This window comes from Megascapheus bottae, chromosome 13 (assembly GCF_031878675.1).
Source record: "Megascapheus bottae isolate mThoBot1 chromosome 13, mThoBot2.hap1, whole genome shotgun sequence".
In the NCBI taxonomy this organism is placed as follows: Eukaryota; Metazoa; Chordata; class Mammalia; order Rodentia; family Geomyidae; genus Megascapheus; species Megascapheus bottae.
Genome location: NC_143521.1, coordinates 36,258,018 through 36,274,972, shown reverse-complemented (window position 1 = coordinate 36,274,972; position 16,955 = coordinate 36,258,018). Strand labels below are relative to the sequence as shown.

Genomic DNA, 16,955 nt, shown 5'->3' with positions numbered 1-16,955 from the left:
GGCAGCTTAAGGTTTGGATCTTCTTTTAGAAAAAAAGATCTGGCTCTGGTGTAAACAATTAGAGGTAGGGGAGGGGAGGAGAGGGTAGAACAGCACTAGGATCTAAGTTGATCCTTTGGAGATGGTATATTTTGGTTTTCAGGAAGGGCACAACATAACTTTCACTCTATACACAACAGCATGCTTTCAGGACTCATCTGGATTCCTATCTTGGTTTATTTTGTGACTAGAGAAACATACTTGAGACTGGTTATTTTATAAGGACTTTATATATTTATAATGGGTGTTGACTCAGTGCCAGAGGTTGCAAAGTCCAGGCTCAAGTGCTTACATGTGGCAAGGGCTTTGTGATATGCTATAATGTGAGAGCCTGAAAAGCTGAGTTTGGAAGGCCCCCTCCCACCATGAGCTCTCAGAATGCTGTTTCCTGAAAAGGTCAATCAGTCATGGCTTGACAAGAATTCAGATTTCTGTCCTGGGTGTAGGTTAATTCAACCCCAAACTTTCTGGGATCTTGGGGAGAGATAAGTCTATGCAAATTATGTCACATACTGCTTACCTCGACTTCCTAAGATAAGGGAGTTATCTGTGATTAGACTGTTATCACATGTTGGTGCTTGTGACTACAAGGATATTAAGATTGTATCACATGATAGGTGTTTGTGACTTCACTTTTGGCACAATAAATACTGTAGTAAAGGAACCTCAGGCATCTGAAGTTGGAGGAAGGCTTCAGGCCTCTGGTGCCCCAAACCTCAATTCCATGGTCTAGTCTCCATTAATACCTTGTATCTAAACAAGAGTTGTGGGTTGTGACACTGTAATGTCTGAATGGCGTCACTTTGTGGGAGTGCATGTGACAGTGACAAGAACAACAGTTGTTCAGGCCCCATGTGGGGGTGACCCAATAAACTTGCTGTAACAAATCTACTCCTCCTCACTTTAGTAAGACAGGCATTAGTCCTTTCTGAAGGTGGTCTTAAAGGTGCCACAATCCTAATATCAATACATTGAGAACCTAGCTTCTAGCACATGGCTATTTAGGAAAACAAACCATATTTAAATAATAGAAACATCTATCAGATAGATAGATTAGATAGATAGATAGATAGATAGATAGACAGACAGACAGACAGACAGATAGATTCGTAGTACATTTCAGAATCGGAAGGGGCCTTGTGTTTAAAGAAGATTTCCACAAAGTTCTTAAGAGGTTGCTGGTCTATGACACGTGTGCCCCAAACCTCTCATAACCAACAGCATTTATGTTGTGGATTGCATAGGAATAGGTGCAAACTTTTCTAAAGTGAAATATGCTACTTTTTAATTACAAGGACTGAAGAAGTTATTGTCAGTTTGCTTCACAGATGGAATTTCAAAGCTTCTGTCTGGCATTAGACAATGATCCCTATCTTTAAAGTAACTGAAGTATATTCAGTCCAAATGGTTTCTAAGAATACTGAATAATCACTGTCAAAGCCAAATGTGCTACTTCCACCTTTTCCATAATATAATGAAAGCACCTTACAAAAATGATACCTGTATCCAAAATCTTGGCACCACTACACAAAACTTTCCCTCACAGCATGGATTTCTTGGCATCAATTTAGGGAGAACTAGTAAGAAATGGAAACTGGCCAGTTGGGAATGTCAGACTAAAGAAACATTACTTGTATAAATGGTTCAATCTATCATTAGTCTATAACCATATGTTCAGAGAAAGATCACTCTGAGAAAACTTTACAATAATAATTGCTTCAAAGATTATGAGAAAGCTTCTGTTGGATTCAAATAAAGACAACAGCTCAGAGTATCCTTCAAATGTCCTTTAGAATTCAAAAACTCCAACAATGCAATCACGAAATAATGAAAGCACCAATGATATTCTCCAAGGGTGGTTGAACTAATGCATCTCTCTAGGTAACATTTAGCTGGCCCTTATAAATGGCTGGTAGCTGGATATATGTAGAGGATGCAGGCAGTAAAGAGAGGGAGAAGAGAGAAAACAGACAGGAGGCAGACAAGGTCCTACCCTATCTGCTAGGTGATACCTCCTTGAATAAGAAGTCTATGCTTGTTCTATTTAACACTTCTTTCAAGGTCCCAAGCGCATCTCATCAGGCTCTATTTGTTCTAATCAAGTTCTACATTCTCCACTTGTAAATCCAATCATTCATGTTCAGCTATACTATACTTGGCTATCTGCAATATCTGACTCCTTTTATTTCTCCCTCCCCCCACTCCCATCTTGCTAGTTTCTTCACTGTCTCTAGGTCTCCCTCCTACAAACATGGTCTTAGTTTCTTTTACTAGTCCCTTCTCTTTTCTCAACCTTTTAATATTGGCAGTTAGGATAGTCTTTGGGCTTTCTAACTTTATTGTCTATATCCTTTCACTCTGAATGGTTTCTTCTAGTTCCACTGATTTACTTATCACTACAATTTACATATCAATCACCAATCAATTTATCTCAGCTGAGACTTCTATAGCTATATATTTAACTGCTTCTTGGGCTTTGTAATTTATTGAGTCTAAAACTAAACTAGTTACTGTCCTTCCTTAAAACCTTCCCATGGAATTCCATTTTACTCAGCATGTACCTTCTCAGACCCTGTAAACTTTATGTAATCTGACCAACTGTTATCTACTACTGGCCTTTCTTCCATTCCTCTCTTTATTGATCACGTCATTCCACTCACAATCTTATCATTGCACAATTATTCTAGGCATTTTCTCACTTTAGGACCATGTAATAATGAATGATTTTTTACTATTTCCTTTGTCTGAAATCCTCTTCTCGCAATCACAATCTTCACCTCTGCCTCATTGACAATGTCATCTTCTCAAGAAGCCCACTTTAACTATCCTAACAGCTAAATGTATGCTCTTGCCTACTCTATCTTTTCCAAAGAATTTTTATTTTCTAATGTAATGGGATATATGTCCTTACTATACAGGAGGACTGAGGGCCTCCGGCATGAATTTGAAAAATATGAAGCAGGCTCCATCCATGAAAATCAGGTTCTCACCAGCATCAAATATGCTGGTGCTTTCATTTTGGACTTCACAGGTGACAGTGCTGTGAGCAAGGAATTTAAAGTACTCATAAAATTTCCAGCCTAAAACATTTGGTTAGAGCAACCTGAATGAGTAAAAACACAGAGCAGGAATATCTCACTGTTTTGTTCATAGTTGCTCCCTTAATATTTATAAACAGCCTGGCCCATTAGATGCATAATGAATTCTGGCTGAATGAATAAGGCAAATGGTAGGGAAATGGTAGACAAGAGGATAGAAGAGCAATACAGTAATAACTAAGAACAAGAGAACAATAGATAACATGGCCTACAAGAGAGCATGTAGAATTACACTGAGGAGACAAGAAATCATCCAATACAATCAACCCCTTGAAGATAGACCCTAAGCTCACTGAGCCATCTGGAAACCATACAAAAGGACCCCCAGGCATATAAGCATATAAGCAGTATTTTGGTAAAAAAAAAATACTGAATAATTTGCTGTAAACCTGGCAGGTCCCTAAAAAATCCAATTGACAGACTGGCAGGAACCCTGGGAAAGGCTTCAGATATCCCATATAAATGGGGTTATGATTTAGTGATTTTACAAAAAGGTTCGGGTTGGAATATATACATGGTTAGAACCAGGGTTTTGAGTGTTCCCCTTGGAATAGTAGAATATAGTATGCACCCAGACTTGAAAGACATTCATGACACAGTGAATGTGATTTACTTACCCATGTCCATCCAGCCTTATATTTCCCACAAAATCGTAGAGATGTCGGTTTGGGCTTTCACATTCAATTCTGCCAGAAATTCTCATCAAACTGTCAATGTCTTTGATATCTGAGGTTGCTGGTAAGCCCTGTTTCAATTTTTTTAAATAAGCAAAGACTGTATTAAATAAGTTTCATTGAGGCATTCATCCAAGTCTTAGGATCTAAGGGACCCCACCATTTTATAAGTAATTTGCTCTACTTACCCAACCCCTCTCTCTGTCCAATCATAATTTTTGGGTCATCTTCTTTCCTAGCTAATTTAGCACAGGGTTTTAGCATAGAAAATAAGATAGCTTTTGGGAAAGTGCTGTAGTAACTATCAACAAATTTTCTTCAAAAATATAGTTAGCTGGGTGGTGGTGGCTCATGCCTGTAATCCTAGCTACTGAAGAGGCTGAGATATGAGGATGCCCATTCAAAGCCAGCTCAGGCAGGAAAGTCCAGAAGACTCTTACCTCCAATGAGCTACTCAGACAAAGTCAGAAGTGGTGCTGTGGCTCAAGTGGTAGAATGCTAGCCTTGAGCACAAGAGGCTTAGGGTCAGAGCCCAGGCCATGAGTTCAAGGCCGAGGACCAGGATAAAAAGGTAGTATTTGGTAGTATTCAGACTCTGCCTGTTTGTAAAATCTGAACAAAAGGCTAAATAAGTATAGGCAAAGTTCTGTTTACCTTCCCTTCCCTGAGAAAGAAAACATCACCTTGGAGTGGCTGCCCCTCTTTCTGGGACATTCCTTCCATAACATTCTATTCATTCACCAAGAAGTCAAAAGTGTGTACATGTGCATGAACATTGTATGTATGTGCGCGCGTGTGTGTGTATAATTTTATTCATTCATTCATGTTGTACCATGGTTTAAACTTAGGGTCTCACACTCTTGTTTGGCTTGTTTGCTTGCATGGCCGGCATTCTTCCACTTAAGCCATGCTTCTGACTTCACTTTTTGTTGGTTTCTTTGGAGAGGTACTCTCATGGACTTTTCTGTCCACGCTGATTTGGAAACACAGTCCTCTAATCTCAGCCTCCTGAATAGCTTCAATTACACTTCGAAACACTTGAACAACAAAAGCTTTAAGTTTGTTTTCTGCTAAGTACAGAAATATAAACTGATCTAAATCCTTTACATAAATGAGGTTTAGAACAGCAAAGTATACTACAGCTTTTTGATACAGAGAAATCAAATAATAATTTGGGTCAGGTGAATAGAAAAAATAAATAAGCTATCAAATGTACTTCAAATTACTACTACTGAACATACAAATATCAAAGCACTTAGAATCATCTGGGTGTTGGCTACATGAAATAATAAAAATATTATAAACAGTGTTCATGTGATGGACCATTTTTAGCCAGGCAAGTAAATCTGAGTTCTAGAATACTTAACTGTACCGGTTTATGAGGCCTTCTCATAGTGGTTCCATGAGAGCATAGTTGTAACTGAACAGAATTTGTTCAACTCAAGACAATAAAACTAATAATAAAACTGTAGCTACAGACTGCATGCAATAAAACAGCAATGATTATATGAACTCCTATTAAACGTACCTGTCTAATTTTCAAGTTAGTTTCACCATCTAAGTTGGATGTCTCAATGTAGCACATGGCCTGGGGCTCACTGTTGTTTAGAATGGAGAAGCAGAGAGATTTAGTGGAGGAAGAACAGCAGGATAATAACAATAGCTTATTGAAAATGCTCACCCACCAAAGCTGAAGCCTTTTGTGCTAAACAAAGCTATAAGTCACCTAGCTTCTGGAAGATGTTCATTCTAATAGCAAGATGCTGTGAGGCAAAACCCATGCATGACAAGTCATGGATCAGCTTTCCAGCCAGAAGGACTCAAAAGCAATTTCCTGACAACACTTAGTAATGGTCTTCAAGATAATGAATTGAGTAGATTTGTCATATTATTTTTAAATTGCTCATCCATATAGACACAACACAGACTGTATTTGAAATGTAAAGCAGTTTTGTGTCCAAATTTATCTTTAGCTCAGAAATACCAAATGAGATTTCCATGCTCCTGGCCCACATGTAAATTGGTTATGAAAGTGGTTGATTAGAAAATTCCAGCTGGCTACCGCTACAAACTTGCCTACTCCTCTACCTATATCTACCCTTTTAGTGATGATAAACAGGGCCATATGGACCATATAATAATAAAAATTTAAGGCTGCTTTGGAAAGCTGTATGGACATATATTACAGTGAAACTGGATATATAAGTTTCTCCTTCGGTTTTGTTCCATTCCTCCTCTCTTCTCCCTTAAAATTGCTTGAGTGATTTTTGAGGCAGGAAAGAAGAAAATGAATATTAGCCCAATTAGTCAATATCTAGGTTGCCCTGAACATAGAAAACCTTCTCTATGGATCGCTACCAGAATGGAACAGTAAAATTCAGTGAGCAGTTCATAAGGGGCTGGACTGTTTTTTTTCATTTCTCATCAGCATGTCAGCCTTGATGGTCTGTTTTATATTCTTTTCCTTTCCATGCTGTCATGATATGTGCCCTGCACTTACAGATTAAATATATAATTTGATCCTCAGTTTCATGGAAAAGCAATCTGAGGTTAAGCCAATCTCATTGGTACTTCAGTTACATCTTACCTTACTAACATCATATAGGTTATTCTGAATATAAATCTTGTTAAGTATGGGCACTCTGAGTTAGGAGGAAAAGTAAGAAACACTAGGAATTTTCTAATCAACTTCCAATTTGTACATGTGCAAAACAGAGTATTTAAGGTTACAGAAATGGGTATTTAACTTAATTTTATGACCCTGAGATTTGTGAAAATCTCTTAAACATGTGAACATTAAGCAAATATTTTAGAGATTCATTTTGTAGTAACTTTGCAAACTCTTCTACTTGCTCCATGAGCTTTCTTTTGTAAAGGCTGATACATTTTCCCTCAACTGGCATTTTCTAATACTCATAATTTCATACTTTCAATTATTACTAAAAGAACTCTGATCTTTAAATCACTCTCAAAATGGTAATTTTTGCTCTGATGACTGTTCCAAACTGAAAATTTTCATATGTATATATGCATAAATACATACATATAAATCTGAAACAGAAGTATGTAATTTAAAATACTCCTTTCAGATAATACATAGTTATGATGAAAAGTAAATGCAAAATGACAATATTAAGTCCATTTTTTGCAGCAAAATACATTTTTTGGTGCTAAATCTATAAATCCAAGGCTAGTCTGTTACTGAGAATAATGTTCTAATTCTTCTTCCTGCTTTATTTCCCCCACAAAAAAACTTGTCTAGAACTTTCAATAAAGGGACTTCTTTTTGAAGTGGGGCAAATAAAAATGGCAACTAGACTCAAAACATTCTTAACAATCACTGAGGACAGTTGTGACTGAAGCAGTACTTAACAGAGCTGCAAAGAGGTTGCGAGAGGTCAGGAATCATGCTAGATCATAATTGTTTCAGCAAAATACAATGACATCCAAAACACAAACTACAGTTCAAGAGGCAAAGCAGGCTTTTTGATTAGTAAGTGGGGAAAAATAAAAACAATGAAACGAGATGCACATATCACAATACAGACACTAGTAGACAGCTTGGAAGTTATCACAATAACGTGCACTTGGTTACGAGTTACAAGTGGGATAAGGCGTGATCCCAAAGCATGCGGTACAAAATGTAAAACAGCCCGCTTTGTGCAGGGGGTCCTCTATAAACCCTATCCAAGCCCAAATTACAGTCATAATCATGGGAAGGATTCTGCAGAAATCATCTCATCTTTCAAATAAGAATAAGAAGACAGGCTTAACACATCATCAGTTTTCAATGACTATTTCATAAAAAGTTTAAGCTGTTCAAAACAATACCTTGGGGATGTAATAAATTAAGCCTGTACTGAAGCATGTTATAAAATATGAATATGTATGTTAATTGTGCACAGGAATTACAATCTACCTTTACTGGGCATACCTCTTGGACTCCCACTGGAAACAACAGGAGTTGAAATCTGCCCAGTTGAGGGACCAACTTTACTCATATGGGATTCATCAAATACCTTTAAAACATCTATGAAAGGTCTATCACAAGTATGAAAAGTGGCAGAAACGGGCCTCAAGCATATTTGGGTGCAATGGCTCTCTGGTTTAGGATGAGGACCCACACACATGCATCCTGTACAGCTCCACGGTTCTAACCTGGTGGACAGACTGATGAGATCTGCTGGGAGATGTTCCCCATTGGTCACTTTGACTATTTCCCCTACTGCCACCTACATGTCCCAGTGTAAAATAATTAAAATGGGGGAAAAATGAGTAACAGAGAGAGAGAAAAAAACAAACAAATGGACAAAAGAGACAGAAGGTTTGAAATTATTATAGAAAACAATACATGTTAATAAAAATGTGTAATGTCAATTTTTTTCAAAACTTATCTTGATCAGGCTGAAAAGTATAGGATAACACTAAATATTTAAGGATTGTGTATTTTAAAATGCTTTTAAGTGGGATTTTCAGTTTCTAATGCGAACACTTTCAATGTTTAAATACCATACTTTCTCTCATAGATTTCCCTTTTTCTAATTCTTCAACCTGCTACACACAGTAGGTTCATTCGTACCACCACCAAAAGCCAAGAAGTAACTGTTACAGCTAACTAGGCACCAGTGGTTCACTTCTATAATCCTAGCTACTAGGGAGGCTAAGATCTGAGGATCAGGGTTGGAAGCCAATCTAAGCAGGTTAAGTCTGCAAGCCTCTTACCTCCACTTACGCAGAAGAAAGTTAGAGGTGGAGCTAAGAGACAGAGACTGAACCCTAAGGTCAAGCCCCAGTACCAGCTCACACACAAATGTTCTCATTCTAAATCACTTCCAAAAATAGTGATTTTAGTGGAAAGCTGAAGAAAGAAGATTGCTGGGATATTAGAAGGCACACTTAAAGCCTTAAGAATTAATTAATAATTAATAAAATCCAAATAATATATTGTGAGGGTTTCTGGTGGTGAGAGCTAAGTGTGAATCGAAAGACACATTTTCAGGGAATAAAACAATCATGCCAAAAATCTGCCTAAACTTGAATTAATAGCTTGAATAATTTATTTTTATCATTCTTAACACATTAAGTATTGGTTGTTTTATACTAACATTTCAGTGTCTTCTCAAAAGTCAGTAAGACACAGTAAGTTCCTTCCAACCCTGACCATTCTTTAATTTCAAGCTATCTTACTGAACATACATAACTAATAGTTGAAAAAATGGAAATTGAGTATAATAAGTATTTAAAAAATTCTTACTGCTAATTCATGTTTGCAGGTGATAACCACAGAGTAATTATCTTAGCAGTAGACTGTGTGGCATAGTAAAAATAATTAGTTTTAGCTTTCCAACCTTGACTTAATTATTAGCTACAGTTTAGTGGCTTATTAGAAAACAATGTCAAAATTTCTCTTCTTGTTAGATGATGATTAAAAATGCTCTTATTGTTAAGATTAATGTGGGTTCCAATATGAAGAACCCTCAAAGAGCCAGGTGTTGACTGGTGGCTTACTCCTGTAATCCTAACAATTCAGGAGACTGAAATCTGAGGAGCACGATCTGAAGACAGCCCAGGTACAAAGGAAGTCTATGAGACTGCTTATCTCCATAAAGCTGAAAGTAGAGGATTGTAGCAGAAAAAGCCATGTGAGAACATGAAGCTCTGAGTTCAAGCTCCAGTATAAAAACACTTCTATTCATTTTTCAAATACTTTTTTTTGCAGGAAAAAAATCTTTTCTATATATGGTACCAATTATAAAATACAAAAATATAACCACCTGTAGCTATTTCTATAAATAATTTCTTTCAGACCCAAGTACTGTCAAAATATACAAAGTAAGTTTTATTTTCTCATTAAATTTCACAAAGTGATTTCACAATCACTTTACATCATGACCTAATTAAGTAAGTTTTGAAAAAAGGACACTGTCCATTATATGTGGATTTTACAAATAAAACTGTCCAAGGAAATGATGATAAACAACCTCTAAGATATTAAAAACATTTCTTTGTAATTTATTATAGGATTAGTTTCACAGTTTTTAAACCTAAAACCACTTGGGGGAAAAAATCACATTCTTTAAAGGGTAACTATGCCATATGTTTCTGAACACTAACTCACGACTCTGTTCAATCTGAGCAGGACAAAATTTATCTAAATTCAGTAACAGAAAGCACTGAAAAGAAAGAGCAAAGTACTTTTTTGGGGATTGGAAGAACATGGCATTGGAAAGGTATGATGACAAAAATAAATCACTCATCCATTTTCTTCTCCCATTTCACCCCAAAGATCAGGAAACTTTAGAGATAGATGATTACATCATACAAGAATTTATGATGGACAAGGACTGAAAGATAAAATTAATAGAACTCAATCCAAGGATAGAAACTAAATGACAGGAGATCTTAGACAGTTAGTGGTCCACACACAGAGATCTGGCCACATTTGAGAGAAAGAGAAGACTATGAATTTTGAATTATATTACATCAATTCACTTATTCTATATGGCAGTCATGAAAATGATCCCTTGAAGTCCAATTTTTAAATGCTTGATTAAGAAACAGAGAGGTTTGAATTCTTCGTTTATTCCTTATTTCCTTGGAGAAATCACAAGATCAATGCAGAGTAGAGAAACTGTCCTCTACACTGTTTGAGCATCAGTAGGTATCTCTACCTTGATGAGAGAAGTACAGTGTCAGCAGGTATATACTCTTTGCCTTTTATTATAACTATATCTCCAACATTTACCTGAAAGAAAACTGGGAATCGATTAATTATCTGCATGTAAAAATTGTTACAAATACACAACCCATTGCATTAATGCATAGAAGACAGGAAAAATGGCAAATAAAAACCACTTATCTTCACAAAATGGCTTAAAATTGTCTAGAGGGAAGGCTAAGAATGGGGAATTGCTTCAGAAAAATGAATTGTACACCTTCTCATATTCTCTTTGACATAAAAATAAAAAGGAAGAATTCACCAATGAGATCTTTATCAAACTTAAGGAAATCTGAACAATGCTGAAGAAGTTATAATATATGTATGTCATCATTGACTTTGAAACAAGTAGTACTCATAACTCAGGGAGAAAATAAAATTTGAGAGTCTAAGTTATTTCTAAGTGTTTGACACAAAAAAGGGCAAACATGAAACAAAAAATTGTAAATTGCAAATGCAATAGTACTGGTAGCAGTCAATGACCATAAACTTATCAACATATACATTCTCTGTGATCATGGTGTGTAGAGGATGTAACCCAAGTTACCATTTAATAGTTCTTTGATTGCTTTCCATGTGTTGATATTCCTTCTTCAATTAAATTATATGCTGCATAAAACCAGGACCGTATCTGACTACATAATCTGTTTCGTAATGGAAACTTCATCTGTGAATGCAGCTGTACAGAATGGCACGCACGTGCCATGTTTCCATATGAAGCTAGAAAAAATGTTTTCATTAAAAAAAGCCTCACGGGCAACAACTGGAAAAATGCATGACTGATATTTGAGAAATGAATTCTTCCCAGCCACGAAGGACCCAATAGACACAGTGAGATTGGACTATTAAAAAGAGACCACATACAGGGCCGAGAAGGCATTTTGAAGTAAAAGTATCTCTTGGCATGTAGATGACATTCTTGGTTTTGGCTAGTAGGTTGTGAGCATATGTAAGTATGCGTGTATCATGCATGTGTGTATTATGCATGCATGTTCTTTTGAGACCATGCTTTGCCCTGCTAACGCTGGTTTTGAACCGGAGATCCTATGTACTATCTCAGCCTCTTAAGTGCCTGCATTATAGCTGTATACATTATTACAAATGACTAATGTTACTTTGAACTGAACAAAATACATAAATCAAGGAAAAGACTCGCGTCCATAATATGGCTAATCCAGCTAAAGTCTGCTTTGTTTGGGCATTAGCTTAATGCAATGCTGCTTCTGCAGTGGACATCTTAGGGTACCTGGTCCCATTCTGTTCATCTATGATTCTATTTTATGACACAGGAATATCTATTATGTTTTGCTTCCTGCTATGAGATCACTGGTACACTCAGGTTAAAAAACAAAACAAAACAAAACTTGTTGAACACAGAGTAGTAAGTTTTTCTGTGTTGTCATAGCACATAAAGTTACAATGTTTAATTGCCATAAAATGAGAGTAGAATGCACAAATTACTTTATAAAATGTCTTCCTCATTGTATATCATGTACACCAATATTTAACTATTAGGAAGGGGTGCTGTGGCTCAAATGTTTAGTAAAGCACTAGTCTTGAGCACAAAGAGGCTCTGAGAAAATCGCCCAGGCTGAGTTCAAGTCCCAGGACCAGGGTAGGAGGTGGGGGAAAGACTTAGTGTTATAGAATATTTAACCATTATAAATAATGCTAAAATAAGCATTTTATATATGTACAGATTTTATCCTGCTTCATTATTATTTTCTTCAGATAAATTCCTAAAATTCTCTATTTTGATCCTCAATCCAACCTGCAATTCACAATAATATAGGAATAAAATATAAAAATTCTAAAATAGACCAGGAACCAGAGGCTCATACCTATAATCTTTGCTACTCAGGAGGCTGAGATATAGAGGATCAAGCTAGAAGCCAGCCAGGGCAGAAAGTCTCTGCAACTACTTCCAAAATAACCAATACAACAAGCTAGGTTAGGTAAGTGGCTCATGTGGTAGAACACAGTCAAGCAAGCAAAACTTTATCTGAATGAGTTTCAGAAACACTGTTGTAACTTTTTAGCCAAATATTTTGGCATAATCTGTGACTTAGCTATAAACTCAATATTCAAGCATTATTTCTTAAACCTGCAAATGTTAAAGAAGATGAATTTTTTTACCACTTATTTTTGTCTGGACTATAAAATGTTTAAAAGTGTTTTATTCCCATTGACATTGCATTCTCATCTCTGCTATCTTAATCTATTCATACTTTTCTATTCATTATTGTCCATTTTTAAACTATTTAAATAACTTTCACATTTGATTTACTTACAGTTAACTCTAGTACATTCGTCTACATTTTCCATAGTGTTCAATTTTCTTGACTATTTAATTTTTGAAAAGATTCAGTTTAACAATTAATAGACTTGGGGTTAAAAAGAAAATTTCCTGAGAATAATAATTATATTAATAACTTGAAAATTGACACCTCAAGTATAGATGATTTCTTTAGAAAGGTTGCATGCATATTTATTTGTATGCATGTCATCAGTAATGTGATCTTTTTTCCTGTTTCCTAACTTGATATTGCTGACCTAAGAAAGCTTTTCATATTTGAATATTCAGAATTCATCACAAAGTCAAATTTTATTTTCTAATTAAGTGCCTGTTTATTACTAGAAATGATATAAGCTTATCTTAGCTAGGTGACTTCTGCTACCACTTTTTCTATTTCTCTGTTCCTCAACATAAGATGCCCATATGAGGCATGGCCCTGACTCCCAAAACAACATAAAATACTCTCATTAGAGGTGATCAGGGATGGTACTTTGGTATTTTCATCTGCAAAAACATTTTTGAAAAGACTTAAAAGTAATTCCTGGAGATTAGTGACATCTTAAAGAAGTAACAGTTGCTAGGGGAAATAAGAAACATTAAAAGTTAATCTTAGAGTGAAGTAGTACACAGTAACCTACTGACTTTGTAATGTTTAGTTCCTGAGCAAGTGGTCTAGATAACAAGAAACTAATGTATTAATTTGATCCAATTTATCCTTACTACACAGGTATCTCTGGTCATGAAAATATTCCTTCAGATCGTACTTGATTATATATATTCAATCTGTCTTCTTTTTAAAATGTTTTAAGTCATTTTAAAATGCTTTAAGACCATGTGTATCAGAAACGTTCATAAAAGAAAATTAATATTCTTTTAGCTTTTCTGTTATTGTGCTCTTCGGAAACAGATGGCAAATAAACCATTATCAAGGTATTCTCCTCATTGTTACTCTTATGTCAAAGACAAAGAGAGAAGGTGAACTTACACCTATCTGGTGGATGGCAGTTTCCATTCTAGCCACTCATTTAAAATAAATAAAAATGTAATTAAATTCTTTACTGACAAGGGACACATCCCTACCGGTATACAAGGTGACTATAAACTCCATAAATAATCAAATGAATGGACTTCAATTGTGAGCAATAATATAGAACAAATATGTACTGACTGTGGCTGACATCTCTATTACAGTGTCAAGGAAGACAATGTCCTATGAAATATAATCTCCAGTATCTTCAAATCCCAGGAAAGAGAATTCTCTCAGTGGACTGGCCTGGCCTGGCTAGCTTACAGAGGCTAGCCACCAAGTATTCCTACAGATTAAATCTTCCAGAACTAAGGGAGAGCTAAAAGTAGCTGGTTACCTTTAAAACTGAGATCTAAAAAGACTGAGCATCGGCCGGGAGTTTGGCCTAGTGGTTAGGGTGCTTGCCTAGCATGCATGAAGACCCGGGTTCGATTCATACATAGAAAAAAGCTGGAAGTGGTGCTGAGGCTCAAATGGTAGAGCTTTAACCTTGAGAAAACCCAAGGACAGTGCTCAGGCCCTGAGCTCAAGCCCAGGACTGGCAAAAAAAAAAAAAAAAAAAAAAAAAAGACTGAGCATCTAGGGTAACATTGGTGAAATTATGACATAGTTCATTTATTGCCATATTAGAGGTTTAAGTGCATTAACTTCTGATGACACAGAACTAAGTTTTATTCTATTTAGAAATGAAAAATCTCAGTTGTAAGACTTTTTAAAATTGAAATTCATAGTATAAAAATGGGATTAGACTTATTGTATGAATTTGAGATAAAACATACAAATGTGAAATCAGAACTCTAATTTTTATTTTACTTGGACAGTAGATGATTAAAGCAAAATTTACAACAAAAAAAACAGTTCATGGTTAAATAAAATCTATGAAAACGGTACTCAAAATGCTATGGAAAAAACAAAAAGTTCTAGATACCATTCCTCAAAATAAGTCTTTCTAGAATACTCAATGGATGTGACTGACGATATCATGTATGTTTACAACATTATTACTAAACAGCTTTCATATTAGTAAAATTCTTGACATTTGCTTATATTGTGTATGCCAAATACATCTTTTAGGTATACCTCTAATACTTCTTCATTAACAAAATAAAAATCAATGCATACCTTTTCCCAGTGAACAATTTCCCAAGCGCCATTTCTCAAAACTAGAAAGAGAAAAGGTAATATAAGAAACGGTTTTTACTGCCTATGAGAAGCCTATTTATGTTGAAATTGATCATTTTAAATCGTTTAAAATAAAATGGCTGGCAACCACATTACAGCTTTAAGATGTATTTTTAAAATATTATTTTATTGTCAGGGTGATATATAGAGGAGTTACAGTTACTTTCATAAGGCAGTGAGAACATTACTTTCTGAACATTGTCACCCATTCCCACATTTTTCTCCCATCCAAAATAACAGCATGTGAAGTGATGGGATTTGTTAATCAGATGGATAACATAATGCCACAATGAATAAATACAATTCACCATTAATACTGATTCTAAGATTCTCCCCTCACAAGGATATCCAAATGTGCAGATGGCTCAGGTTCCTTAAATAAAATGGGTGTCTACTTGTGTATGGCCTATACACATCTTACCAAATACTTTGTCATTTGTATGTCTACAGTACCTAACGGGTTAGAAAATAAATAATAATATTTATTCAGACAGCTCCAGCCATTGTAGTTTTTTAATTGTAATTAATAGAAGGGTTACAATTATATTCACCAGATAGAAGGTGCAGTACTTAACACTTATACTTCTGATGATTTTATCCCTGTTTCCCTTCCCCTACCCCACTCCTCCTCTTGTTTTCCCCCTTCCCTTTCCTATTTCAAATAAACATATATACAATATACCAGATAACAAGGTAAGATACTGTAACAATATCAGAATAACCAAGGGACAACAAGAGAGAAGAGAAATAACAGTACATTAAGAACAACAATCACACATTATATGGCTCTTGTTTCCATATCCTGGAGGTCCTTTCATTTAGCCTCATCCTATATGGCCTTATGTATCTAGGTTTTGAGCTACTGTAATCCTCTGCTACGAGAGTCCAAGGTTTGTACTAATTATTACAAATGAGGGAAGCCATTGAGCCTATGTTTCTTTGGGTCTGGCTTACTTCACTTAATATGATCTTTTATCAAGTCTTTCCATTTCTTTACAAATGGGGCAATGTTGTTCTTTCTGATGGCAGCATAGAATTCCATTGTGTATAAATATATCTTGTTGATCCAATCATCTACTGAGGGGCATCTGGGTTGGTTCCCTATCTTTGCTATGGGGTAACTGTGATTTTTCCAATGCTAACTTCAGCCCATGGACAAAAGCTAACTAGATTGGTGTCTTTACCATATCAATCAGTTTGTGACTAAATATAACCAATGGGGGTGGGGGACAATATAAAACAAAAAATCGTGCCATGATTTTAGGTAGTTTTACTATGTTCATGTGCCTCATTTTAAAAAACAAAAAACAACTTGCCTAGTGAAATAAAACATCCCTTGTCATGCAAAGAAGTCTTCCTCTCATTCTTATACTTCCTCAGCACCCTCCCTAATCCTGTCTTCTTCCTTCCTCTGAACCATTACACATATCTTCATAACTGGAAGTCCTTTCTCCATGCCTAGTTAACTCCTAATATATCTTCCAGAAATTAGTTTCACATGGACATTCTATGGACCCCGATCCTTTGCCATTCCCTGTAGGCTAGATTGCAAGAGTAATCTGCATAGTTCCTTTAGAGCTCAGACCCCAGTTTTATCATTTAAGGGCAATCTCCTCCCCAAGACTATGAGACATGATAACAGGAATCTTCCCTATTCTGGTCACTGCTGCATTCCCAGGGTTATACAGAATATTACATAGTAGGTACATGCTGGCTGGAATGCCAAAGTCACTAGTATTGCCATGTGTTTGAGACCACGTGAAGCCACAGAAGTAGTTATAGATTTGCTAAGGATAAAACTTCATTCCCTAGTAGAACTCATTTAATACTATATACCTATAGTATTTAATACACTGCAAAGGGGGGGAGAGAACATGTTGGTAGATTTTCAAAGAGTTAAATCACAAAATTACAGTGTGAT

General features: G+C 35.8%; 1 protein-coding gene across 4 annotated transcripts in view; it reads right to left on the bottom strand.

Annotated features, from left to right (window-relative positions):
* Atp8a1 (ATPase phospholipid transporting 8A1) overlaps positions 1-16,955 on the bottom strand; it is a 209,185-nt gene that overhangs the window by 151,877 nt on the left and 40,353 nt on the right. For 2 of the 4 annotated variants that reach the window (XM_090343659.1, XM_090343656.1), the window contains exons 6-9: positions 14,975-15,015; positions 10,483-10,556; positions 5,340-5,409; positions 3,755-3,882 (exon numbers count right to left, since the gene is read on the bottom strand). In XM_090343659.1, coding sequence (XP_090199785.1) covers positions 3,755-3,882; positions 5,340-5,409; positions 10,483-10,556; positions 14,975-15,015 — 313 coding nt within the window. Of the gene's footprint in view, positions 1-3,754; positions 3,883-5,339; positions 5,410-7,969; positions 8,044-10,482; positions 10,557-14,974; positions 15,016-16,955 lie in introns of all 4 variants that reach the window. The other 2 variants (XM_090343655.1, XM_090343657.1) reach the window with 1 other exon arrangement.